The 27,158-nt window shown below is 37.4% G+C and overlaps 2 protein-coding genes across 2 annotated transcripts; one reads left to right on the forward strand and one right to left on the reverse strand.

The window, feature by feature from the left end:
* Positions 1–3,443: 3,443 nt before the first annotated feature.
* On the forward strand, positions 3,444–13,145 carry LOC591701. Its single transcript, XM_030973470.1, has 13 exons — positions 3,444–3,605; positions 4,220–4,288; positions 4,635–4,721; positions 5,152–5,187; positions 5,670–5,715; positions 6,274–6,410; positions 7,063–7,206; positions 8,489–8,623; positions 9,331–9,438; positions 9,853–9,944; positions 10,610–10,789; positions 11,512–11,698; positions 12,177–13,145. The coding sequence occupies exons 1-13, from the start codon at positions 3,561–3,563 to the stop codon at positions 12,348–12,350; spliced, it is 1,440 nt and encodes a 479-aa protein (XP_030829330.1). The 5' UTR covers positions 3,444–3,560; the 3' UTR covers positions 12,351–13,145.
* Positions 13,146–15,667: 2,522 nt separating this feature from the next.
* Positions 15,668–21,288, reverse strand: LOC100889201 (fez family zinc finger protein 2). Its single transcript, XM_003727234.3, has 2 exons — positions 20,945–21,288; positions 15,668–19,441 (listed from the first exon to the last, which is right to left on the reverse strand). Exon 2 carries the CDS (start codon positions 18,934–18,936, stop codon positions 17,422–17,424), a length of 1,515 nt encoding a protein of 504 aa, XP_003727282.1. The 5' UTR covers positions 18,937–19,441; positions 20,945–21,288; the 3' UTR covers positions 15,668–17,421.
* Positions 21,289–27,158: the final 5,870 nt, after the last annotated feature.

A 27,158-nucleotide genomic window follows, 5' to 3' on the forward strand; every position in this document is an offset into this window, starting at 1 on the left:
ATAATGAGTGAAATAATACACAAATAAAGGAATGGATGGATAGATAGATGGATCAATGGGTGGATTGCTGAATGGATGGATGGATGGTTGAATGAATGGATGGTTGGATGGATGGATGGTTGAATGGATAGATGGTTGGATGGATGGATGGTTGAATGAATGGATGGTTGGATGGATGGATGGTTGAATGGATAGATGGTTGGATGGATGAATGGTTGAATGGATAGATGGTTGGATGGATGGATGGTTGAATGGATAGATGGTTGGATGGATGGATGGTTGAATGGATAGATGGTTGGATGGATGGTTGAATGGATAGATGGTTGGATGGATGGATGGTTGGATAGATGGATGGGTGTTGGAAGGGTGGATGGATAGATGGATGGATTGATGGTTGAATAGATGGATGGTTGGAAGGATAGATGGATGGATGGGGGGTGGATGGATGGATAGATAGATGGTTGGATGGAAAGATGAATGGGTGGATTGCTGAATGGATAGATGCATAGATGAATGGATGGATGGATGGATGGATGGATGGATAGATGGTTGGATGGATGGATGGTTGAATGGATAGATGGTTGGATAGATGGAAGGTTGAATGGATAGATGGTTGGATGGATGGATGGTTGAATGGATAGATGGTTGGATGGATGGATGGTTGAATGGATAGATGGATGGATGGATGGTTGAATGATATATGTTTGGATGGATGGATGGTTGAATGGATGGATGGTTGGATGGATGGATGGGTGTTGGAAGGATGGATGGATAGATGGATGTATTGATGGTTGGATAGATGGATGGTTGGAAGAATAGATGGATGGATGGGGGGGGGGGTGGATGGATGGATAGATAGATGGTTGGATGGATAGATGAATGGGTGGATTGCTGAATGGATAGATGGTTGGATGGATAGATGAATGAGTGGATGGATGGATATATGGTTGGATGGATAGCTGAATGAGTGGATGGATTGATGGATGGATGAATAGATGGTTGGATGGATAGATGAATGAGTAGATGGATGGATGGATATATGGTTGTATGGATAGCTGAATGAGTGGATGGATTGATGGATAGATGGTTGGATGGATAGCTGAATGAGTGGATGGATGGATGGATAGATGGATAGATGGTTGGATGGATAAATGAATGAGTGGATGGATGGATGGATGGATGGATGGATGGATGGATGGATGGATGGATGGATGGATGGATGGTTGGATGGATAGATGGTTGGATGGATAGATAAATGAGTGGATGGATGGATGGATAGATGGTTGGATGGATAGATGAATGAGTGGATGGATGGATGGATGGATGGATAGATGGTTGGATGGATAGATGAATGAGTGGATGGATGGATGGATAGATGGTTAGATGGATAGCTGTATGAGTGGATGGATGGATGGATGGATGGATGGATGGATGGATAGATGAATAGATGGATGTATAGATGAATGGGAGGATCGATGGATGAATAGATGGATAAATAGACGGTTGGATGGATACATGAAAGGGTGGATGGATGGATCGATGGATGGTTAGACGAATGGATGGATCGTTGGACGGATTGATGGATGTATAGATTGATGGGTGAGTGGATGGTTAGATGGATGAGTGAATGAATGAATGGATGCATGGGCACCTCTTCTGCCATGTTTTGTTTAATTTACCAAATTGGTCAAGTTAGAATAAGCCAGTTTGGCTTCTACAATACCAAACATACCATGGTAAACTCGCATTACTCCTAGTATCTTTCATGGAAAGTATCAGAACGCATGGACTACAACAATGGCTGTTAGTGGAATTTAACTATCATAACATTGGCCAGTGTGGAAGCAGATTTGTCTGTATTGTTATTGAAAGCTTAAGATGATTTTCATGAATGGACAAACGGACAAACAAACAAGAAACTTCTGAAAATTATGGAATAGACAATTCATCATAATTATGAGTAGCACATTTTTACAGTTCCTCCCATGAAACTGTCCATACCGTGATCAAATTTAATTTTAAAAACGATTTTGACCAATTTTATTTAAAATGATTATCCATATAACACAACATAAATATAACTGAATTCCGAATATAATGAGAGGTTATTCATATATTAGTTACTTCAAGTTTCGAAATTCACAAACTTGTTTAATCGGTGTGATTTTACTCAAACTTTCCACGAGGCCGAATCATATACATGTACTTTGATATTTTGCTTCTACCCATGCTTTTGCCGTAGAGTGAGTAAAGATGATTCTAGATCTGTACTCATCAGAGCCATCTATAGACAGAGTTTGACCAGCTTGGTTTCAGTTGGACTCGAAATGGCGTAAATCCAGTTGTTTTGTGCTTACCCAACAAATAAAAGTAGTATTCCAACCGGGTTGGCCAAACTCTATTGATGGCTCAGGCACTCATGTCAGAAGAGCGCCCCCTTCTAGTTGGATAACGTCAGACGATTACTGTCAGCACCAATCTTCCTCCCCACCCCTTTTCTTTCTCTCTCTCTCTCTCTCTCTCTCTCTGTCTCTTTCCCCCTCTCTCTGTCTCTGTCTCTGTCTCTCTCTCTCTCTCTCTCTCTCTCTCTCTCTCTCCCTCCCCTCTCTCTCTCTCTCTCTCTGTCTCTCTCTGTGTCTCTCCCTCCCCCTCCCCCTCCCTCTCTCTCCCTCCCCCCCCTCTCTCTCTCTCTCTCTCTCTCTCTCTCTCTCTCTCTCTATCTCTCTCTCTTAGGAGGTGGTCGTGTGGGGGGGGGGGGGGGCTGCAGCACCCCTCCGAGGATTATGAATATACTGATTGAAAATCATATCAAACTCTGGCAGAGAGATGACCGAAGAAAACGAAGAAACACATATGCCTAAAAAGAAATATCACGATGCACCTTTTTAACAAATTGTATTATTTTTTTCTTATCTTCAAAACTCGCTGAAGAACGCTCGATTTATATGGGTTATTAGGTAACATGCTCGCAAACCTCGCACCTTGTCAACAGCGTTATCATGTATCAACATAATCACAGATAGTAATAAACCTGATTTCTTTAAATGGGGGGCTGTATCTCAGCAACATGTTTTTTTTTTTTTTTTTTTTATCTTTTACATAACTGGATCATACAAATTTTCCCACTAAACTATTTCCACATTCTTTTGGTACATAAATCTACAATATTCTCCCTTTTTGATAACTAACAACTGATGGAAATTGAAAGAATATCCTTCAGGAGATACATGTATCTGTATTAACTAATATTAACCACTGGTCCAGTGATCATCTTATCCCTGTTGAAATTCTAACAAACATAACTACCCCGACCAGCTCTTGTAATCGAGGGGAAAAAAAGATACACCCCTTTGAACAGACTATGCAGTCTGGTCACTTGGTAAACATAAGAAAGAAGATACACACTTAGATAGTTTGTGAACTTTGGATTGATCTCTAACATTGACAGCCATATTTAGTACTGTTTCTTGGAGTTCTCATCCAGTAGCTTGAAAGAAGAACTTTTAAATATCTTATATAATCATCATCATCATACCGAGACAGAGGAGGTAAATCCGAGGATGTCAACCTCAAGAGCCTTCGTCTTCCTGGTCTTATATCTGTCGGTAAGGTCATTGATTGAGTTTATTCATTCCAATCAAACCATAATATCTACCGTTGAAAACACTGATCCTGAGGATTATCCTTAGGGCAATCGGGCCAGGGTAATAGTATAATACTAGTATTTTGAAGGCGCCTTGAACGTCCCCCTGCATGGGATGGATATGTGCGCTATAAAAATGTGTAGCTTGTATTAGTAGTAGTAGTAGTAGTAGTAGTAGTAGTAGTAGTAGTAGTAGAAGTAGAAGTATAGTACTAGTTGTAGTAGTAGAAGTAGAAGCAATAGTAGTAGTAGAAACAGTAGTAGTAGTATATTAGTAGTAGTAGTAGTAGTAGTAGTAGTAGTAGTAGTAGTATTAGTAGTAGTAGTAGTAGAATAGTAGTAGTATAAGTAGTAGTAGTGATGGTGGTGGTGGTGGTGATGGTGGTGGTAATACTTATAGTGTTTTTTTTTTTTTCATTTTTATTTATTTGCTATTTGTATTCATAGATAACCTATGCATTTTTAGAAATAGGGAAGGTGTCTGCAAAGCGTGTTTGAAAATATTGTACTGGGTAATTTTTAAAATGTAAGATCTTATAAACTGGTGGAACAAAATCATTGCTCTTTTCATCCCAGGTTGTTCCTGGAAACACCGATGATTCAGGATGCACCTCCCAACTTAGTGTCGAAGCTGGGTGTGAGCAGGTACGTATGTGGCAGTGACCAGTATGCACGTATACAAGATCAATTAGTAAAGCAGTGTAAATGTATAATGTAAAATTCTGAAGGGTCTGGGCAATATAGATGTAATGGTAAATGCGGTAATTTAAATGACCTGTCACTCATAGATATTTGAGTTTCCCCATTTCTAATTTTATGAAATATCTTTTTCTTCCCCATCGCCTTCAAATTAGCATCATGAAGGTTGATTGTTATTAATAGCTCATGTTATGATAATGATAGTTTTGTTCCTGTGCTATAAAAATCGTTCAATATCACGGTGAAGTTCGTGTTAAATTTAAATATTTGTGTTTTTCTTTATTTTTGACAGTGTACTGACTGGGGTCACTGTGAACAGGAAACGGTTCCGGTTGACCCATGGATGCAATATGCTTTAAAGACACAACGAGAATTGCAGGTAAAGGATCAACATCATTATTATGATAAAACCAAATTTACAGTGTATGCACTTGGAGAGCAAAATAATTATTCTGTTGTATTTACTAATGTAAAGCCCTTTGAGTATGTTTATGTAAAAGCGCTTTATAAATATCAGTATGTATGTATGTATTCATTTTATTCGTTTATTACCCTTTCCTCATGGCAGTTTGTTTGTATTTCGTAAACCAGTATACAAAACTGCCTGTCACAATAATTTTATTGAAGAATAAAACAATAATTAAACCAAAAATTGAACAATTGAATTGAAATAAATGCACTTTGTGTTCACTTGCTGTGATTTTTTTCCTTTTCTTTTCTGTTCTTTCTTGGCAAGCTGTAAGTGCTTCATATATACTCAAAGAATGTCCCATCCTCTACTTTTCTTTTATCTTATTTTATCTTATCAGATCGACTTCACCTTTGATCAGTTCATCATGTTGGATGTGAGTTTTATTTTTTTATTCTTAACTTAACTCCTTTCATTAACGGACTGTTTTCAGCATATTTGCTCAGACTGGCGTCAGATTCTACTTCAGAAATACGAATTTGATCAATATTATATTTGTACTGTACAATTATGTTTGTTTAGCAAATAATGCATGCTTTTAATATATTCCTAAGTACGTTGCCAACTGACGATAATATATAACATGTTGATTTAGATTGCTGAAAGAAAATATAACTGTATTCTCATTATCTTCGCTATAGCGCTGATAAATAAAAGTATATCTACATGCATATGGTATAATCTCTTTAACTTAATTCTATAGAAACGAAAAGTCAAATGCTTCACATTGATTATACCTGATGGAATTTATATCTTAATTCAAATTCTTTTACAATTCATATAATATACAGATAGTCTAAGTAGATAATATTGATGATACTAACAAATTATTTTTAATAATAAATTATTCCATTATAGTCTCACAATAGTTTCCAGGCAAGAGCTTATGGATTGAGATATGGAGGTAAGTGTTATGGAATCTCCTTTTTTTTTCTTCATTTCCCATATTGTATTATGTTCGGTATGGGCTAAACATCGTAAAGACTGTTCCTCTACTTTGCTGAAATCAAAGTTAAAAATCAGAACCCAGTATCAGAATTTTCTTTTATTGGTTACATTATTATAGAGATAAACCTGAAAGATAATCCCTGTGCCAAAATGGGCGGAAAGTGTTTATTTCTAAATGAAATGAGTTTTTCAATTTATCATTAAAATGAATAACGAAGATAAAATATCACCTCCTTTAAAAACTCGAATCAGATGATGACCAGTCTCACTTTATATAATGAAAATTTAATGAGTGACTCATTTTAAAGATATTTTTTCTCCAATTGTATTCAACAGCGCCGCTTGAAATACCAGCAATTTGTTCAAAAGGCACCACGTCTAATATTGTTCATGTAAATATACAAATATTCGTTTTAAAAAGACAAGATGACCGTTACAATGGTTACATCTCATGATAGAAAAATAACTCACTGATTTTATTTTGAATAATTATTTTTCTCTCGCTCTCCGTCAGCCAATGATACATGTGTGTGGCCGCCACCTTACCCCGAGAACTGCACATCGATTGCAAACCATGAATTCACGATCGTTGACCAACTCAATCTCGGTATGAGAGGCATCGAGATTGATAACTGGTACTGCTACGGCGCGGTAAATACCTTATTTTTTCATATTCGCGATTTTATTACTATAGACTGGAATATTTTATTTATTTGTATTTCATTCATCAACGAGATTGACTTTACACATACTTTCTGTTTAATTTATAACAATTAGTTCAGGATATTCCTCCTTTTTATATTTTACTTAACGGTTCTGATAATTATGGTCTTGGAATTTAGTGTAAGGTTTTCATATGATGCATCTGCCGTGTTTTTATGCTTCAAATATTAAATGAGAACAATGAACGCAATCAACGAAGAATGTCACTTTGAGTGCTGTAAACGTGGTAAATTTGTTGCTTTATTATAAAGCTGTTATTGCTATAATTCTGGTCACTTATTAAAGTTTCGTTAAAACTTTATGAAACTACGTTGGTTTATTAATAACATAGAGGTATTTTCCTGCCTTAGAATAATATTGAGTGACTGTGAAATAAAATTATACTTCAGAACTTAATCAATATTTATTTTTCGAAAACTATGAAATATGTCAAATCTCGTCTTTTTTACTTTGTGCCTAACAAGATAGGTGGATAATGCAGGAAGCTTATAAAGGCTAAGAAAGCTAACCCATTCCAAAAGTTTAGAAACATTTTAGTTGTCATCATTGTTTTTTAATCCCCCCCCCCATATTTCCTCAGATGCGAGTGTGCCACCTGGGTACCCATGAGTACCTTGGTGTATGTGAAGCTGATCACATGTTATTTGCTGATCTCCTCGGTGATATTGGAGATTGGTTGGATCAACCTGAGAACCAAGATGAAATCATTCGACTCTACTTTAACGTGAGTAAAATTAATGTTTCGATGTTGTAATTTCCACGTCTTTATCATCATATTTGGTATCATAACCAGAACCTAAATTAAATCTTTCTTGAATTCCATGATAACACATTTACGAATATTCTCGAAAGATACATGAACATAAAACAGGAGGGACACAATAGTTTCGCGACCCTCAATTCGGAATAGGTCTCATCATTATTGTGCCCCAAACCCCTAAAATTAAAAAAAAAAAAAGTTTGGACAACGGCCATAGCATGCACGTATGAGATTTGAGGGGCGCCCCCTGTATGTCAAAATCAAAGATCCTCGGCAAGACCTTGATATTAAGGCCCGGTCTCACCGCCAGAACTTTGCTGGAGCGTTCCTGGAGGCTGGAGCGGTGAAAAAAATTCATCACCGCTCGTAACCGTTCACCACCGTTTAACAGAAGTTGGCCCCCGTTAAGGCAACACCGTATACCCTCGGCCACCGCTGATGGTCCCTCCTACCGCTCCGAAAGTTTTGAGCTGCACAAATATTGCGAGCGGTGAGGAGCGGGCAATTTTCCGCTCCGGCAAAGTTCACCACCGCTCCAACAACGCCCAGTCAAAGTTTGGCACCGCTAGACGCAAGTTCGTGGACGCTTTGGTCCGCTAGGCCAACGCAGAAATCTTGAACGCTGGACCACCGCTGCTTCGCCAGCTTTGCCCGGGCGGTGATTAAACGTTGCACAAACTTTGGTGGAGCGGTTGTAAGCGTTTTACGAGCGGACACGGGATTGCTGGAACGGGGTCGGGCGTTGAAGCAGCGATCCATTGCGGTGATGAACTTTGGTTTGGCGTTGGTATGGAGGTGTCGGAGCGGATCCAACGCTCGCTACCGCTCGCTACCGTTAAACCAACGCTAAAGCAACCCCGGCTTCAGCGGTGCACCGCTAAGGCAACGCCCGTGTTTTCGATTTGTTTCCCATTTTGTGCGCGGTGACGAGCGTTGTCGAAATTCGGCCCCCTCTCCCTACCGTTCAAGGAACGCTCCAGCAAAGTTCTGGCGGTGAGACCGGGCCTTAAGATATAGGCTGATGGAATAACTATGTATGTTTTGAATATTATTGTTAATGGTGAATTAATCAAATGCATTGAATGCAACGTCGCAAAAGCGCGCTTTTCGAAAAAGGGGTATTGAAGGGAGATGGGGAAACCATCGTTAAAGCGTCTTATGAATTCACATTTCTTACCGATTTCAGTAGTTGTTGTTGATGTTTTTTGTTTTAATATTCGATTTGTTTTGTTATAATCCTTCACAGGAGAAGGAAGACCAAGGCCATGATGATGAAGTGAATGCCATGATTCGGGATGCTTTCGGTACACGGGTACTTACACCATCAGACCTAAGGGATACCTATGGTGGTTCGTGGCCAACTATAAGGAAGATGCGAGAGGTATGATGCATCCATGGGCGTATATGGGTACACATCTGGCTGGCCCCTTGGGGCTGTCATCACCCCCATCTCTTTCCCCCTACCCCCCCCCCCCCCCTCTCTCTCTCTCTCTCTCTCTCTCCCTCCCTCCCTCTCCCCTCTCTCTCTCTCCTCCCCCCTCTCCACTCTCTCTCTCCCTCTCCACTCTCTCTCTCCCTCCCTCACCCTCTCTCTCTCTCTCCCTCCCCCTCTCCCCTCTCTCTCTCTCCCTCCCTCCCCCTCTTTCTCTCTCTCCCTCCCTCTCCTCCTCTGTCTCTCTCTTTCTTGTCCTCTATACCTTGTCTATGTCTTTGTCTATCTTTATCTCGCTCACCTTCCCGTTCCCTCTTTTTTCATTTCTCTCTATCCTTCATCGTTTCCTCCGTCCCCCATCCCCTCCCCTCAACTACTTTGATCTCTCTTCCCGTGCATCTCCTTCCTTTCATGCTATTTGTTTCGTAGAAAATCTCGGTTTCGAAATAAACACAAGACGTTTTTTCTGCAACACCTTCGTTCTCTAATGGTCCCTCGGATATGACTTCAAATCATGTGTCCCCTTATACTCACCTTTACACTCCTATCATGATTACAGTGACATAAACTTCTTGCAGTTATATATTAAATCATTTTTAATATTTGAATGCATTGTAAAAAGGTTTCTGTCGTATTTTCTTAATGTGAATCAACAGGATGGTAAGCATGTCCTTATTGCAGCAGGTGGTACATACGGGTTCTTTACCCATGGTGACGTCTACATTCATCCACTCTACTTTGATGCTGATCTAAGAACGAACCTGGTAAGCTCGATCGGTCCTCTTTCTTTCATCAGTTTTATTGCAATCAATAACTCAATAGGAGAGATACAAGATAGTGGTAATGGATGATGATGTATAAGTTCAGCTGTTAGTGTAAAGAATGTACTGAATATTTGATATCGACTTAATCTCGTCCCTTTGCATTTAAGATGATGTAAGTATATTCATTTACATAATCATAATGTCAATATTATCATTGTCTACAGATCACCCTTTTGATATTATGTGTTGATTTAAATGTACATTGATAATTTACTCTGCATATGCCTTTCTGTAATTTCGACGGGATCTTCTCCACCCCCACCCAACCCCCCCCCCAAAAAAAAATCTCTCTCTCTCTCTCACTCACTACCAATCATGCTTTTAAAAGTTTCTTTCTTTTAACTCTCGATTCAGTTTACGCCATACCCTGACTGCAGTGGTCGGAACGATACCAATATCGTACGTGTTTACAGTGACAGTTTGAACTTTCCACTCAACGAGAAGGGGTAGGTTATCCATGTTCTGCTTACAGCGAGTCTTAGTGAAAGACTACCCATTGATACCTTACTTAAGCTCAGAATTACAGAGAAAATGTCAATAGAAATATCTATGTGCATGCCCAAAAGCGCCATTTAGCGCCTCAGCATTTATGACATGACGGTTCTTCGTGGAAGATCAAATTGTTAGAAGTTGTGACAATGATCGAAGGAAAAGGGGGAAAATGAACATTCAATTGTAATTTCCTATGTGTTATGTGTACATCCATTGTGTCTTAATTACTTACAGGTGGCATCTCGAAACATTTTAGACCACATTAAAGCCTACCTATCTATCTATTTATCTATCTATCTATCTATCTATCTACCATCTATCTATCTATCTATCTACCTACCTATCTAACATTATTTATCTATCATATATCTATCAATCTATCATAAATCTATATAATATCTAACTATCTAACTAACTAACCCTATCTATTTATCATTATATCTTTCCATCCATCTATCTTTCTAACCATATCTATATATCATCTATCTATCTATCTATCTATCTATCTATCTATCTTTCTATCTATATCTAACCCTATCTATCTACAATCTATCTTTATTATCTAGCTATCCATCAATCTATCTAATGTATGTATCTTTCTATCTACCTGAAATCGCAGATATTACAGTGGCGAGGAAACTGTAGGATCTATCAAAGATTTGACCGAGTATGTGAAATGTCGTATCCAGTACCCTACTCTGGACATGATCAATCCAGACCTGATCAAGACCGGTGTCTGGACATGGGCTGAGGGTCAACCCAGTGGAGAACTCTCTTATGACTCGTGTGTCATGCTCAAGTAAGCCATCACCTTTAAAGAGAAAAGAATAATAGGAATATTTGGTCGAAGAAGAAAAAAACAAGAAAAAAAACGTAGTAATACCATTCTACAGGCCTATTGCCACATTAAATGTCTTATGTAGTTGCCATGTTTTAACATTATTTGAGGTAACGGGATAAAAAAAAAAAGGCATCATCAGTGCTATACCTCATCAATGGGTGAAGCTTTTATAAAACGAAAAAAGATAAGACTGTGAAAGATGAATATTCGAATGGTTACAATGATATTGGTGGTGGTAATAATGATGATGATGATGATGAGGATGATGGTGGTGATGATGATGGCGGTGGTGGTGATGATGATGATGATGATGATAATGATGATCATGATGATAATGATGAGGATGGTGATGGTGGTGGTGGTGATGACGGTGGTTGTGGTGGTGGTGATGATGATGACGATAATGACAATGTTAGGAATAATGAATTGATGCCTGGTGGTGATGATGGTAACGATGGTGATGATGACGGTGCTAACGAGGATGATGGTTGTGATGGTAATAATGACTTTACCGATGATGACGATAATAATGATGAGGGGAGGGCTGATGAATATTTTGTATATGCTGGTGATTCAAACAGTTCGATTTGCCCGATTTTATTCATTATCAATATTTAATTTGAGGCTTCTACCTTATCAGATATACCATGCCTCAATATGACTTTATTCTAACCCGACAGAGGTACCGACCACCGTTGGTATGTATCTTCGGACTGCTCCGAGAACCATTATTACGCGTGTCAACACGACAATGATCATGAAGTCTGGACAGTGAGTGATGAAGCGGGGCCGTACTCGACAACAGGTGATGTGTGTCCACAGGGATACTCCTTCAGTATTCCTCATAATGGATACAGAAAGCAAAAGGTACGAATCACGAACCACGTCTTCAATACGGGATCCCCTCAATATCTTTACAGAATCTAGGTTTAAACTTCATTAAAGATCGGAATGTCACTGGCGGATTTATGTCCACCGGTCCGTGCCCCCTCCCCTTGAAACCCAAGAATCTCCCCCTTTTTCAAATGCTGACTTCGTTTGTAATGTAAGAATGTGAATTCTTCACCGAGTATTTTGTTTTTGTTTTGCATGTATACTTTCTGAAGCTATCTTTTTCTACTGACAGTCTGATTTTTATTTATTTTATATATATTATTTTTATTGATTAATTTCAGTGTAGCTTTTTTTTAATCCGGTAACTCTTTGTTATACATGTATGATTCGTTGGTAGCAAGTTTTAAGACAGTATAGAAGTCGTTTTCTTTTATAGGAACACATTCACGATAATAATGATGGTATTCAATTGAACGTTGAATCTTTTCATCGACCATTTTCCCGCCAATAGTTGATCGAGTCTTCACAAGACAAGGATGTCTGGCTAAACTTCTCCCAGTGGCTCCCGTCCGGACCCGTTGAACCAACTGATGCTAAGATGACGACTGACGACTCTGCTGCACACCGCCTCATCGGTACACCTGGGATCGTCCTCGCCCTCCTGAGTATTCTACTCGCACTTTGAATCTCGAGTCTATTCTCATCAGCAGACAGTCCACTATAGGTATAATTGTCAACATTAAAATTCCGAAAAATAGAAGGAATATAATGAAAGACTCGATGATTCATTTCTTATTCAGAATTTTGTAGTTTCGGATAAACTATAGAGAGGTTTTCGTTTACAACAAAAATATAGTTATCAGTTGATTGTGATAGCAAAAAAATGGGCTTGGTGAATTATTCCTTTCAATTTTGATTGAATAAAGCATACATTTATTTAGAATGTTAGTCGTGACAATACTGGAAGGTTTCCAAGAAAAAAAGAGTAATTATAGAGTGTTAAACGGGGATTTCATTATCTTTTTATACATTGTTTTCCTTTTCAATTTGGCAAAAGGACGTTAAAAGGTGACGTGGAAATTGGCGTAGTTTTTCAACTAAATAAAATAATGTCATATTAAAAGGTGAACTGACACCCGTTCATTCATCACAGTTCTGTAATTTTGATGAACCATAACACTGTTTATTAATACCTTTTATATCATTTCAAGTTGTGAGTTTCTGTCAAAAACACTGCATACTTTTGCAAAAAATAGTATAATTTTAGTAACTTTTGAAGTTTTATAACAGATTCCGTTCATAGTATACTGGCCTTACCCTCAAGTGTGTTATACCCAAAGGTTCGCCGGCGTACATTTTTGAAATAAATATTTCTTATTTTGTAGTAACTTTTTCTTTAAAAAAGATTTATTAATTCTTACCAATTATAAAGTTTCTAGAATGCATACCGTTGTTTTTAATAAATGATCAAATAAATAGAGATTTCGTCAATATAGTATTTTTGATCTATGGGGAGCGTATATTTACTTATGCTGCCCCTGCTCTCTGGAACACTATCCCATTTCTTATGAAGGATGCATCGACAAGTTATAAAATCGAAACTTTCCTTAAAGCATACTCGTTTATGCAGCATTTTGATAGAGTTATAGTCGGGCATTTACAGCACCTATATCTCCCTTTTATATCCTTCTCCCTAAACGCATAGAGAAGCCGCGGAAGAAATAAAGCGCTATTAAAGCACTATGGTAGCATTATCATTATTAAAACTTGTAAATGAAAGCAAATCGAATCGAATTTTTAAAAGGTGAAAATGAAATGCGAGGAGTTGGAGTTCGTTCAGCGCCGATGACTTCCCCTTTTCCATAATTGTTTAGCAAAAAAAATGGCGTGTCTATACGATCCCATGCAGTCCTTCTGAAATTATTGAGTGTTTTAAGACTGGCAATCCCTCTTTAGAATAACTATTTCTGAAGTGGGATTTGTTCCCATCTAGATCCTTGTGAGCTAACAGCCATCTTCTCTTTCCACTTCTGGGAGTTAGCGTTGCCGTTTTTGCATTTATTTCTATTGAACAATAGAAATTGAGTGTCCTTGAAAAAGAAAAGAAAAATCGGCCAGTCGTATTGTTTGAAGAAGATGATGTCCATAGGAAGAGTGACGAAGAAGATAGAAAGTGTACGGGAGAGAGTGGATGGAGGTGGTAAAGAGAGAGAGAGAGAGAGAGAGAGGGGGAGAGAGAGAGAATGAGAGAGAGAGAATGAAAGAGAGAGAGTGTGTGTTTGTGTGTGTGTTTGTGTGTGTGTTTGTGTAAGGAAGAGAGGGAGAGAGAGAGGGAGCAAGAGGAAGGGGATATGAGAGATAGCTAGTGAAAAGTTGGATGGAGGTGGGAAAGAGAAAGAGAGAGAGGGATAGAGAGAGAGAGAGAGAGAGAGAAGGAGAGAGAGAGAATGAGAGAGAGAGAGTGTGTGTTTGTGTGTGTGTAAGAAAGAGAGGGAGAGAGAGAGGGAGCAAGAGGAAGGGGATATGAGAGATAGATAGAGTAAAGTGAAATCTTCAAGGTAGTTTAAGCGTGAAAAGAAGGGCAGTTGGAGAAGAAAGAACATTATGCCCGAACTTGTTTGGGTGTGTCGGTTAGAACAAAATACCTTGTTCACTTTCACCCTCCCTGTATCTCTATTTCTTTCTTATTTCTCTTTCTCTCTCTCTCTCTCTCTCTCTCTCTCTCTCTTCTCTCTCTCTCCCTCACTGCCCCCCTCTCTCTACCCCTCGGTCGGTCTTTCCTCATCACTATCCATTATTTTATCTCTTTCACACGCACGCACACACACACACACACTCACCCACACCCAAACCGTTTTCCAGCCTTTTTAGGCTCTCTCCACTCTCTTAATAAATTTGATTTTCCTTTTATAAATGATATAGCTGTTAAACAGCAAAGACCTATGTTATGTAATTTTCTTTCATGTTTAGTGCGTTCATAATTATTACAACCCCTTAAAAAATCACTCAAAGTAATAATCGTACTGTTTCCCTATTGTTCCAAAGTAAATAATATTATTATATGGAATTAGTAAGAATGCAAAGCGTGGTCAAGATATATTTTTCATACAATTATTGTCATACTTTATTTAATAAAGATATGCAGATTGCAATAGTTAACTATTATTAGACATGTAAAGTATTTGTTTAACAGTGATTGTTGATACATTTATATACAGAATTATATACACTTCCAAATAAATATGATTATGATTGTGCTAGCTATGATGGCAATTGAGATCAACCACATTAATACACAAACTATGAAACTTTGATCGATATAATGCAACCAGTAACGTCAGATATGTACAAACATAATAGGAACATGCTTAAACATTTATTCTGATGCCAGTACAATGGCAAAGAACTCGATGCATTAAAAAGTGCATTCGCTTTTGTAACTCAATTTGTCAATACAACCCACGATCACTCAACGCCTGTGGGGAGACAAGGAGAGAACGCTAAAAGAAAATGATTTCCCGCCTGCTATATGATCATTTATTTGTTTGCGAGGAAAAGTGAAGTGCGATTAAGCAATTTGTAGAGCCACTTGAAAACAAGCTCATCAGGCCTAATGTGGGATGATGAACTAAAATGTAGGTTTTTTGTTTTCTCGTATGACGGGAAATCAATAGCACTAGAGAGCGATTTGCTGCTCGGCTAGGCTCGGGTGGCGCCGCTGTGGTGTTAAGGTGGTAGGTTACCAGGGCGCCCTATTACCACCGTGTACTTTGTTGATGGATGATCTTTTGGATATGAGGAGAAGTACCTTGTAGCCTTCCACGCCCCCAAGGGATGTACCAAGTACACTTAACTTGAATGATCGCTAATATCACAGCTAACAGGCTTCAAAGATTTTTAAAGGAAATTCGCAACACGACATATTATAACCTCTTTACTATTATATTGCACATAAGTGTTTTCACTTTCTTTTTACAGAGCTTAGGGTTTGTTTATCCACAGTTTTTCTTCTTTTTTTTCTTTTTAAATAGCAGGAAGAGGAATACAAAAAAAAGGAATGCAAAATGTTTAGGGCATACATTTTATGTTAAAGATGGGGGGAAAAACTAAATACACAATAATTTCGTAAGGGACTTTTTCTTGAGTATAATGTTCATTACAAATCAGTCATCAAAATTCGTTATCATCAATGTTATGAAACTCTTTTTTAAATTGAATACAACTATATCAATTTTGTTCCAGTAAAATTTAAATATGCTACAATACTGTAGATTGTGCTCCTGCGCTTGAACCCATTTGTAATGAACAGAAATTCGAATAAAATGTGTTGTTTTCTGCAACTGCAGAACACATGAATGTTATATTTTCAACATAGGCAATTATATAAAAAAAAATTAATTGTCAGTCATTGATGATAATAATTGACTTAAATCTGACTTTTCTTGCGACGTTTTTTTCTTTAAATAAACATGGACCAATAGAGTAGATCAATAATATAATTATTCAAAAGTACTATTACACATTTAATTAATAATCCACTGTAGTATGTTTATTAATTGTTTATGTTTCTGTTTTAAAGGTCCACACGCACCTCTGAAAGTTTTCTATACAAAAACGACATAAACTCATATACTGGTGTGAACGTTTAGATTAAGTTTCCAATTTTTCAGATTGCCTTTAGAACTATGCCAACACCAGACACGCCATTACACAATCGAATCGCTTTTGTACATGGAAAACATCGGCGTTCTTTTGGGATTAAATACATTGGAATGCTTAGGAAATAGTTCTACAGTACGTTTAAAAGTATCAAGACAATATCAATTAAAGTGGTTCATTAACATTTTCGTTTCTATAAGAATCAAATGGTGAAACAATCAAATATAATTGGTGGAATCAACAAAGCATGGAAAGAATTTGCTTCTTACATAATAATTTGTTGTTTTCAATATGAAATGCAAAATGCATTTTAAAAATGAGATATTTGCAGTATAGCCATGTATATTAAAACTGATTTCCTTAACACTTATATTCACAATATATTTCAAGAAATTAGGAAATTGAAACACATTCAATTGGTGGACATAACAGCAATTGCAATCTTCTTAACTAAACCGATCTTTATAGACATGTGTGTCTCATAGTAGTATACTAAAAGACGGGATGGAGGAAAGAAATACAGGATAATATTAAGTTAAAATTATAAAGTGTTTGAATTTATAAGTAAAAGTGTAAACAAAAATGCTCATGCACATTGTGTATTCTACGACAATTGTATTCTTAATTATCACTCTTTATTCTAAACCATTGTTCAGTATCACATTTGCCAATAAAATGTAACCTAAAGGGAACACGAGACGTCGTGGGAAATAGTAAACTTCTCACTTATTTATAAGTTTAAGTTTTTTAATTTAAGTATTTATGAGAAGCTCCTGTAAAAAGAATTATGTTATGATACAAAACGAGGATTGTCAATTTATTGTCTTATAAGACTTCATCTTTTCTATTTAAAAAAAAAATACCAATTTTGTTTCCTTCTTTCTTTCTTCTAAAATCGTATATGTTTTGATGCTGTAGGTAGCAAATGAATATTGCATATTAACAGAACATTATTCACTTATCCGCTAATGATCATGTGAAAATGGCAAAAAAATATATATATTCACCGTATTACATAGGCTACATACGAAACGCACGAACATAAAATTACTCGGTAACTTGATACACATTTTACATAGAAAAATTGACATTATCTTTTAGAACTGAGAAGGAACAAGTGGAACCGTACCTGCCCTCTTCAAAGCCTTTGCGTGACCTTTTCTCCCATTATCCGACGTCTTGTCGTGCAACTTCCGTGTGTGTTTCTTTAGATCAAAGTTCCTGCAGAAACCTTTGCCGCAAATGCCGCAGGTGAAAGGCTTCTGTTCCCGATGGGTGTGCATGTGGAAAGTCAGGTTGTAGACCTGGTGGAAAGCCTTGTGGCAGATGTGGCACTTGAATGCCTTTTCAGAGCTGTGGGTAAGACGGTGGTTCTTGTAATTGCCTTTCTGATGGAACCCCTTGCCGCAGAACTCGCATATGAATGGCTTAAAGTCGGCGTGGATCCTCATGTGTGTGTTGAGGGTTGAGCTACGGTTAAATGCCTTGCCGCATTCATGACAACGGTGGGGTTTTTCGTTGGTATGGATGATCTTATGTCGGCACAGTGTACTGGCCTGGCGGAACCCCTTTCCACAGACCTTACAAACGAAAGGACGAGCACCCGTATGGACAGGCATGTGCCGGGTAAGGTTGTAATGTGCATTAAAGATCTTTCCACACTCAGAACAAACAAAGGTCTTTGGTTTATTGCCATCTTGTCGACGTGCAATATGCGTAGCGGTGTTGGATTCCCTCGTCGACAGCGTCGTCGACTTGTCAGACCTAGCTTGTCGATGCATCGATGGATTATCGAGGGATGCGCTTTTGTTAACATTTTGTCGGCTTGCATTCCCATTTTCCCTCACCGGGGCGGTGCTGATGGGGCTAAATCTAGCGTTAAGTTCGTCGACGCGTTGGGTGGATTTGAAAGCTGATGGGACAACTAGATCTGACATTAAGGATGACTTTGAAGCTTTTAATTTCAAATGCTGAGACCAAAAGTCAGATGTAAGAGGATGATATGGTGGGGATGTTGAAGACGAAGAGGTAGACGATGACGGAGATATTGTTGAGGGAGAAGAAAATGACGTCGATATTGCTCTAGATTTGTCCATATCTCTAGGCCAATTTCTTCTCTCCGGAACTTTCTTGTTGGGTCTACACAAAGCTTTCATGAAGTCCAACTCGTTGCCATCCGATGAAAACTGGTTGCTACGAAATGGAAAGAAACTTGGCCAGCTTGGACAGAAATTTCTGCCCAAGCCATAAGTAGGGTCTTTTGCATACACCACCCTATGTAGCGACTCGAGAGCGTAGTACTCAGCATGGAGGCCGTAGAAGTTGGAAGCTGCCCCAGGAATGAAGGATGGTTGAGGTCCAGGTTGGAGCAGTTCCTCGCTCTGAGATGCAAATACCCTCTCAGATCTCACTTTGGACTGATGATGTAGTGGTGTGTGGATATGACTACGTTGTGAAATACCCTTCAGTTTATGGAATGCATCTTCGTTCACCGATGGCTCAAGTTTAGATTTCTTCATCTTCTTGATTCCTAAGATGCTATCAATTGAAAATGTGAGTTTTGGTGATTCACGCTTAACCGTGTGACTCTTTCTCGTAACCGAGTCAGCCATTTTGAAATTAAGAATGCTTCTTTCATGTACTAAAGCTTATGTTTCAATATAAATTGCGCTCAAATCCAAAGGAGTGTCCAGAATTATTAGAAGCAAAATGTTCCGTTTTCATAAACGCCAAGATAGAGGTAAAAATAAAAACTTTCCAACGCTCTGATTAAAAAAACCTATGCGAAGAAGTGTGTTTTTCTATTCTGTTTTATGATAGTACAAATTAATGTCCAAATCCAACTCTACCTCGTGCATGTATGGTGACTCTTTGAATCGGTCAAAACGGCAGCATAAACTTTCCCTGTCCGCCACGCACCCTTCTGATGAAGATAAAGACGTCGAGCGATCGAGCAGGTTGTGAGGTCCGGCAATGAGCGGGGTGGAGCAAGCCGAACGAGCCGGAAGGAAAATTTGTTTGTTACTGTAACCGCCTCTAAGAGCAACCTCCGCTTGAGCTCTGCCGCTGAGTGTTGACTGCGGTGAGGTATCCGCTCCCTGTCATTCATCCAGTGCCCTGCGGAGCAAGTTCAACGCAAAAGAGAGAGTGAATTAAGGGGTTGGAGAGCTGCGGGATAGAGTGGTGGTATAGTCTGCCCAGGACAATAGCATAGCGGGATAACACTGACTAAAATCACTTGTAACTTTCTTTGTACGACAGTGTCTTCCTTTTATGACAAGAACGTGGACAAATACAAGAGAAAGAATGAAGGATTTCCGGCAATTTGTGGTATTGAATATACGTCTGTTAGGATAAATTAGAATCTCAAGTGCTTCTACTTTCCTGAAGGTTTGGCAGGTAAATCTTGATTGGCATGCGATTAGAATAAACGTAGACATGGTGGTTGTGTACAAAAATAACAGGTACAAAATAAATGACATCTCATTTATTTATCTGCGATTGATTTTTTAAAGAATCTACTTCAAAAAAAACTTTGGTGGTAAATGGATATTGTCTCAAGATAGATTGTCAGGTCGGAATTAAAAATTTATCAATTTTGTTTTCTCACGCTAAGACTATAGGCCTGATAAATTTGCAAATGACATAACTAAAATACTGTACCCTTGATAACAAAATAGTGGCTCATAGCGTGATTCTTAAAATATTTTATATGATTGTGTTATGATGTAAACCTTTGAATCGTGAAATTATTTCATTTCGGGTTTTAAAAGAGAATGAATAATTGAATACACTGATGCAGAAAAAAAAGAATCTTGTATCTTTTCACGCTTTTGTGTGTTATAAAATATTATGAAATAAGCATTGAAGATATTGTAAATAAATTATTGTTTCAGCAAAAAAAAAGTTGAAAGTGGTATTGAATTCTTAGAATTTACTTTATGATTGATAAATCATTTACAAACAATAAACAATGTTCAACAAAGAAAAATTGTATCTAACATTATTTTCGATAATCCCATAGTATTTACAAAAGTTTATGTTTACTTTATGAATGGTCCCCAGTTTCAAATTTAGGTAATCTGTGTTCGTCATGTCGATGGATAAAGATATTATTTTCTTTTTACATAATCATTATTTTGCAATCAAGTAAGATATATTTACTTTTTTCCATCTTGTTAGCAAGCATCTTGGAATTTAAATATAAAATTATAGGCTATTGGTGTGTCGACTGTCGAGGTATTTTCCATTTTAAAATATTTATTTTTCTACAATAATGTGACAGTTGTCTGTACCTTACTACTAAAGCTACCTTCCGTTCATATAAAACATTTTAGAGTTCATTTGAAAATGAAGTTATGCTTGTATAACTACTTTTTAATTTAGAATTATAAATGAACATAATATTTTCATACAACTATCTTCCTTTTTCAGTACAGTTATCAAATAGAATATTGGTTCTTTAGAGGGTTCGATTTCCTAAAAAACCGACGCTTAAAATTCATTTAAATGTCTTGAAAAAATGAAAGTGTTACAGATAGCAAGTTATTAAAAAATGTAAATGTGCAATAGTATTCTTTGAAACACACAAAATTAGAGAAATAAAAAATAGGAGCTTACCATATACAATTGGTTGAAAGTGTCTTGTCCAAATAAAACTTAGTGAGTAACTCAAGGGAACACTCTCAGTGAACTAGCCGGCTCCGAGCCGCCTGACGATTGCAGTCTGGTAGCCTATATGGCACGAAGGAAGAGTTGCAGAGCAAGTGCCAAGAAAAAAGATGAAATTTGCCTCAAAAATGCTTCAGTGCCAAATGAAAAAGCCACAGAGTTTGAAATCGCTTTGGAAATCAAACAACAAATTGAGTCGAGATGAAATGCGTCCCTTCTTTTATATCTCCAAATTTGTACCCTTCGTAATCGTACCGGATACTAAGAAGGAAAATGTTGGGATGGATTGGACGACTGGTCACTCTACTTCTACTTCTACGCCATTTACGTACGGGGCGCCGAAATGGGGGAAAGGGGTGAACGGTGCTCGATCTGCGCGCGCGTCCTCGCAAGAAAGTACTTCGTAAAGCACTTGTATACACCAACAGCTCCAACCAATGAGGTTTGAGATCGTCGCAGATGATAATTATGTAAACTCGACATGATCCGATTTATAAAACATAGGAATATAAAACAATGACAATTTGTTCTGTCATGACTGGATACCCCTGAGAAAGTTAACACGGAGATTCGAATCAAGTCTTTATCTAATAATTGTTCTCTTAACTGACTGTTTTGAGAAGAAAACTGTCATTGAAATACGAAGCGATTTTGGAGGGGAAATTTCTTACCCAAAGTGAAGCATGTTTAAACAGAGTATTTCTCATTTTCGTGATAATCACGATGTGAATAATATTTCTTTCATTTTCTTTCCCTTTCTCTCTTAATCATTTCCTCTATTCTCTTTTATCCATATCAATACCTCTACAAATTATAAAAAAGCTTACAAAAAAAAAGTTATCATATATTTCTCCTTTTTTAATACTCTCTTCAGTAGGCATTCCGAGACAACAATAGTTAAAATAATCATTTCAGGTAGTAAGGTAAATGCATTTTTATGTAAGGACATATTGAGTGGTCATATAGATTTGATTACACTTGTTCTTTCTACAGTGTTCTCTTATGTTGTTGTTTTGTTTGTTTCGATTTTACATTTTCCCTTTTAATCACTGCCATGACAATAATGATCAATGTTATTTTCCTTCCAATTATTTGTAATTAATTTATCATTTGAAAATTGCATCAAGACTTTGCAAAAAGGCTTGATTCATTTAAAAAAAATCTCAGTCTATAAATAGATAAAGTTAAGCAAAGTTTTAGAGCAAAAGAACTATTCAAAAGTCAAGTTTATAAGCATCATTTTTGTCCAATATAATTTTAAACACAGTGACCATTTCAGGAACCACAAAATAAAACTGTTGTTTTTAAGCACTTACCTACCATTTGAGGCAATCAAAAGTGCCATAATGGCAATCTCTGCTTCTTAACAGTTTGTTTTTACTGATTTTTTGCTTACGAAAGGAAGACGGGTATTCGCCGGCTCTGCGGTATATACATTACTACAAGATACATTCAATTTTAAAAGAGAAGACAACTGTTTGAAGAATTTGACTTTAGGGGAATAGTTTAAAATACAGGTAATAGCGAAATCTTGGTGTCTGATTGACTTCTTTGCTTGATTGATTTTTGTTTGTTGATTTAAAAAAAAATTACACAGACAAACAGTGATTTTAACTGAAATTTACAACCTGATAATGATAGTCGATCTAAGGATTAATTCTTTAACATAATAGTTAGCCGACTTTTTTTTTTTTTTTTTTTTTTTTTTTTGTTGTTATCCCGAGACCTTCCGTTTCCAAGACCACTGCTCTGTTCACCGAGCTATCGCAACTTTAGATCATATAAATGCTAATTCAGTAAATTAAAATGGGGTTTATTTTTGTTGCGGCAGCATTATGAAAGGTCAAATTGGTGGAGGAGCTTGTAGAATAAAACTAGATCTTCTCTCTTAGCAGGTGATTGTCGAGGTGAGAAAAGTTCAATCATTTAAAAAGACCAAGAAGCAGTGTGAGAATGACTTCGTTTTTTTATTATTTGAAAATTCATAATTTCATTAATCTTACATTTTGTGAGTCAGGCAACCCATCGTCCCTTCGGTGATATTTTGTTTCTCTCATAAAATGTATTTTTCTTCCTGACCCTCTTTTTTATAACTATTTTTTGCTGTACACCCCATCAATTTGTATTTTCCTTTATTGTCTTCATCGTCATTTTCTTTTTGAAATTATCTTTTGTAAATCACTCTTGAGCAGCAGTTGACTGAAGCAAGTGTTTCCTGATGAAATAAATTAAATAAAAGGAGATGAATTGAAATAACCTTTATTTGATCATTCTCCAACCCTTCCTTTATAATCTCCTATCGAGACAAAATAAGCCGCTATCCAGGTGTTTGCCTTGGCTAGATTGCCTGAATATCAGCCTCATTACGAAACTAAAGAAATCATTTTGAATCCTCGAATTTCCGAATGTGAAGATCCATTCATGTCTTACAATAGAAAGGTACATCGACCTCTTTCAAGTATGTCTTAAGATAGCCGAAAGGTATGCTCTCCAAAAGCGCCATTTCTCCACTCTATTCATTATGTTTCTTTGACTCGTCATTTGAAAGGCAGAACTCGAAATCTTTTTAGGGGCCATCTTTGAATAGAGCCCGACACCTAGAGTGGAAGAACCTTGTGAATGGAAAGGGGTTGAATTCGGCGATAACAAGGGAGCAATTAGTTTTTGTTAGACCTCGACTTAGCGGCATTAAATGATCCATAGGAAAACAATAGACGAACAATCCGACATAGTTTACTGCCTGTGGGACTGTTGGCTTGAGAGTACTTGCACACAATGGCGATGTGATGTATAAAAAACGAAAAGCTTGCCTTGGTGGGGTGGTAGGAGATCCAATCTGTCAATATTGCTTATAGCCCGATTTTGATCGGCTAGTTATCAATAGACGAGCTAATAAACCCGTTACTGTTCACACATTAGTTGAGCTTAGACTCTCGATAACAATTCGCTCGGTTGGGTATCGTCCATCGCACTTTGTTCTGTAAAAAGAAGGGAAGAAAGAAGAAATTGAAAAAAAGAAACTGGATAAAGAAGCAAAAAGGTAAACGTAGAATAAGCGTTGTTAGGTGACTGGATTAGGACGGCGGAAGAAATGCAATAATTTGATTGTCAAAATACAAACGGACAGACTTCGAATGACATCTTGATTGGATTGTTACATCTTTGCCGCAGTTACAGGTGATTAAGAAAGACTGTACTCTTAAATCTAGGCTTATGCAAGAAACGTATCATTATTTTGTGTGGACTTTTTAGGCATACGCAGTGCCGTGAATTTAGCAATATTAATTTTTAGCCAAACACTGCATAATAAGTTTGGTAACTTTGGTAACATTAATATGTATCGCTTCATTTAACGTAATTGCATAATTATCATAGAGAATGGAAATAAAATAGAAAATGTCAAGTGAATAACAAAGCAGCATATGAAATAAAGAAAACTGATAAAGGAAAAGTGATGAAAATTAAGGCAATTATGGTGAAAGTGCTTTTATTTCCTTCTTTCCATTATTCCATCAGGCTCCTATCTTACTATTTCTCCCGCACACAAGCCCACATACCACACACGCGCGAGCACACACACATTATATACACACGCACACGTACACGCACACACACACTCTCTTTCTCTTTCTCTATCTCTCTCTTTTGTTTCTCTATATTCCTCTTTCTCTCTCTCTCTCTCTCTCTCTCTGTATTATTCCCTCTCTCATAAAGATCTATCTACCATTATCATATTTCCCCCTCTCTTCCCATTATGATTATGTCATCATCTTAATTTTTCTTAGTTTTAAACAGCTCCCACTTTTTTTACGTACTTTTTTAATCCATGCTTTCATTTTGTGCTTTTCTTATCCTTTATTTGCCCTGCACTTTTTTGTTACTCTCTCTCTCTCTCTCTCTCTCTCATGACAACTCATAATCTTGATGTCACTCATGATGTATGTCTGATACAGGAGGGTGTGAGATGGGAACAAAAAGAGCTCAATTATGCAAGTGGGGTTAAACACCTCGTTAGCCACCCCCTGCTGTTCAGTATAACCACCACCAAAGGCCACTTATCTGTCCCTGGTCTTTGCCTCATCCTAGTTGAGTGACGGTGGTGGACGAAATGAAAATCATGGACAGATACTTTCGTCTAGAGTGCGCTATAAAGGTTTCATCATTATTGAATAGCTAAAGAACCGAGAGAAATTAATATATTTGATATTAGGCTTTTATCATAAAAGTTCAGACCGCCCTATGTGCCTCAATATTAATATTCACGAGACTCGTAACACTTTTTAAAGGAAAAATCCAAATACTGGCAAACCGATCTATATTAATGCCACCTAAGAGAAACAGAAAAGGTGGCTGCTGTAAACAGGCGGCCATTCTAGACAGGTCCTACACCACACATCTCTTGAGGAAGACAAAATGCAAGACCACTATAGACAGGTGGTCTTCATAGAAAGGTGGCCAATACCACATGTTTGACTGTAGCACATCGAAATCATCGCGCGAATATTTTAAATGAGGGCGACTGGAGTCGGCTTTGTAACGGCACAAAAAAGTGATTTACTATTTAAAGCTGAACCCCGTACATGCACATTGAATATCTGAGTGGAAGGGTCGGTCATGAGTGGGGTGGGGGTGGGTTGGGGGTGGGGGGGGGGGACAACCTCCCAAGATTGACCCATGGAATCGAATATTATCAACTCATTCTTTACAGAAACGATCTGTAAGAATATGCCCGACTATTAAGGAAGGCAAATACGGAAGGAAGATTAACTGTAAGAAATTTTTATTTTTTTATTTTTGATCTTTGAACTTTCTTTTTTCTTTTCTTTTGATTAAAAAAAATATATATATTTATTCTTATTTCTTTACTCTTTTGTTTTACTAAAGTTTTAAATCTGAAACTTTGAAAATGAGAAAAAGAAGACAAAGAGACTTCGATTCGACATTACGTGGAACACCGATCTAGCGAAAGTAATCTCAGAACTTTGAACTTCTTAAAAAGGGGTGCACCCGCCTCCACGCGTGCACTTTTAGAAAATCAATAATTGTGCACCTTTTGTCTCGATTATTTCCCTTCTTTATGTTGCTAAAGTACCCACTCATACAATTTACATTCATCTAGACAACAACAGGTTAATAGTGTCAATACTTATCCTTGTAGTACAGCCTTGAAGTAGACACAGATCAAGTCTCTTAATCTTCTCGTCACCCTTATTCACTCTTCATTAGTCTTTGTTTCTTTGTTGCTAAAACTGCTTAACGAACTTGACAATTTATACTGGAGATCATTAGTACGAAGTGATATCCACCTGTTGGTATATTCTGGAGGTTATCCCTTGTGTTTATCATGCATAGTATGTAAAAGAGATGATAGGATTTGATGTGAAATAGGAAAATCTCCGCATTGTATCTCAACAACTTCTAAGCTTAAACTCATAACAATCAAGAGTTTTAAGAGGAGCTGATTAAGGACTACATAGATAAAAATAATGTTGGACAGGAGAAGGGGGCGAGTAAGTGGGCAGATGTTACTATGATAATTGATAGGAGACTATAAAAATCATGGCTCCAAGCGGCGATATCCGCCTCAAGAAGACACATTAAAGCACGATTGACCCCCATCCATGCCGTTATTCTTCAAGGAGTATATTTAATACGATTTCGTCTATGCCCGAATAATTGCTAGCACTGCGGGTGATCATTATTACCGGTGTTATAATCCGGATCTTCTTAATATTCTCCTTAAAACATTGTGAAGAAGAGAAAAAAAAACACCCCTAATCACGATAACTCCTTAATTGTAGCGATTTCTTTGTGAGATGACAATAACTGCAACAATCATCATTACAATATTGACTAAACATCGTAATTGTGGAGTTTATCCGTCGTATGGATATGTTAACGAGATGGCTTGATTTGGGCTCTTGGGGGTTAAGGTTTAAGATGCATCAAGAAGATGTCAGATGTTGGAGCGCTGGCTCGATAGGTCCACCACGCGTGCGTAGTTTAATTGAATCCCAGGACGACCTCATCATTACCGGTGTCCAAACGTTTGGTTAATAAGGCTTCTGTGGAAGAAATACGTCTCGTAGATGGTATAGATTGTCGAATATATTGAGAAGCATCGTCATTAATATATATTTGTATCTAAGATAGCAATTATACC

Source organism: Strongylocentrotus purpuratus, unplaced genomic scaffold, assembly GCF_000002235.5.
Source record: "Strongylocentrotus purpuratus isolate Spur 01 unplaced genomic scaffold, Spur_5.0 spur5_scaffold_6, whole genome shotgun sequence".
Lineage (NCBI taxonomy): Eukaryota > Metazoa > Echinodermata > Echinoidea > Camarodonta > Strongylocentrotidae > Strongylocentrotus > Strongylocentrotus purpuratus.

Bases quoted from the DNA above. Each gene is read 5' to 3' on its own strand.
- LOC591701 (XM_030973470.1), top strand. From the start codon at position 3,561: ATGTCAACCTCAAGAGCCTTCGTCTTCCTGGTCTTATATCTGTCG. The intron at 6,411-7,062 runs GTAAATACCTTA...ATATTTCCTCAG, and splicing joins ACTGGTACTGCTACGGCGCG to ATGCGAGTGTGCCACCTGGG. The intron at 11,699-12,176 runs GTACGAATCACG...TCCCGCCAATAG, and splicing joins ATGGATACAGAAAGCAAAAG to TTGATCGAGTCTTCACAAGA.
- LOC100889201 (XM_003727234.3), bottom strand. From the start codon at position 18,936: ATGGCTGACTCGGTTACGAGAAAGAGTCACACGGTTAAGCGTGAATCA.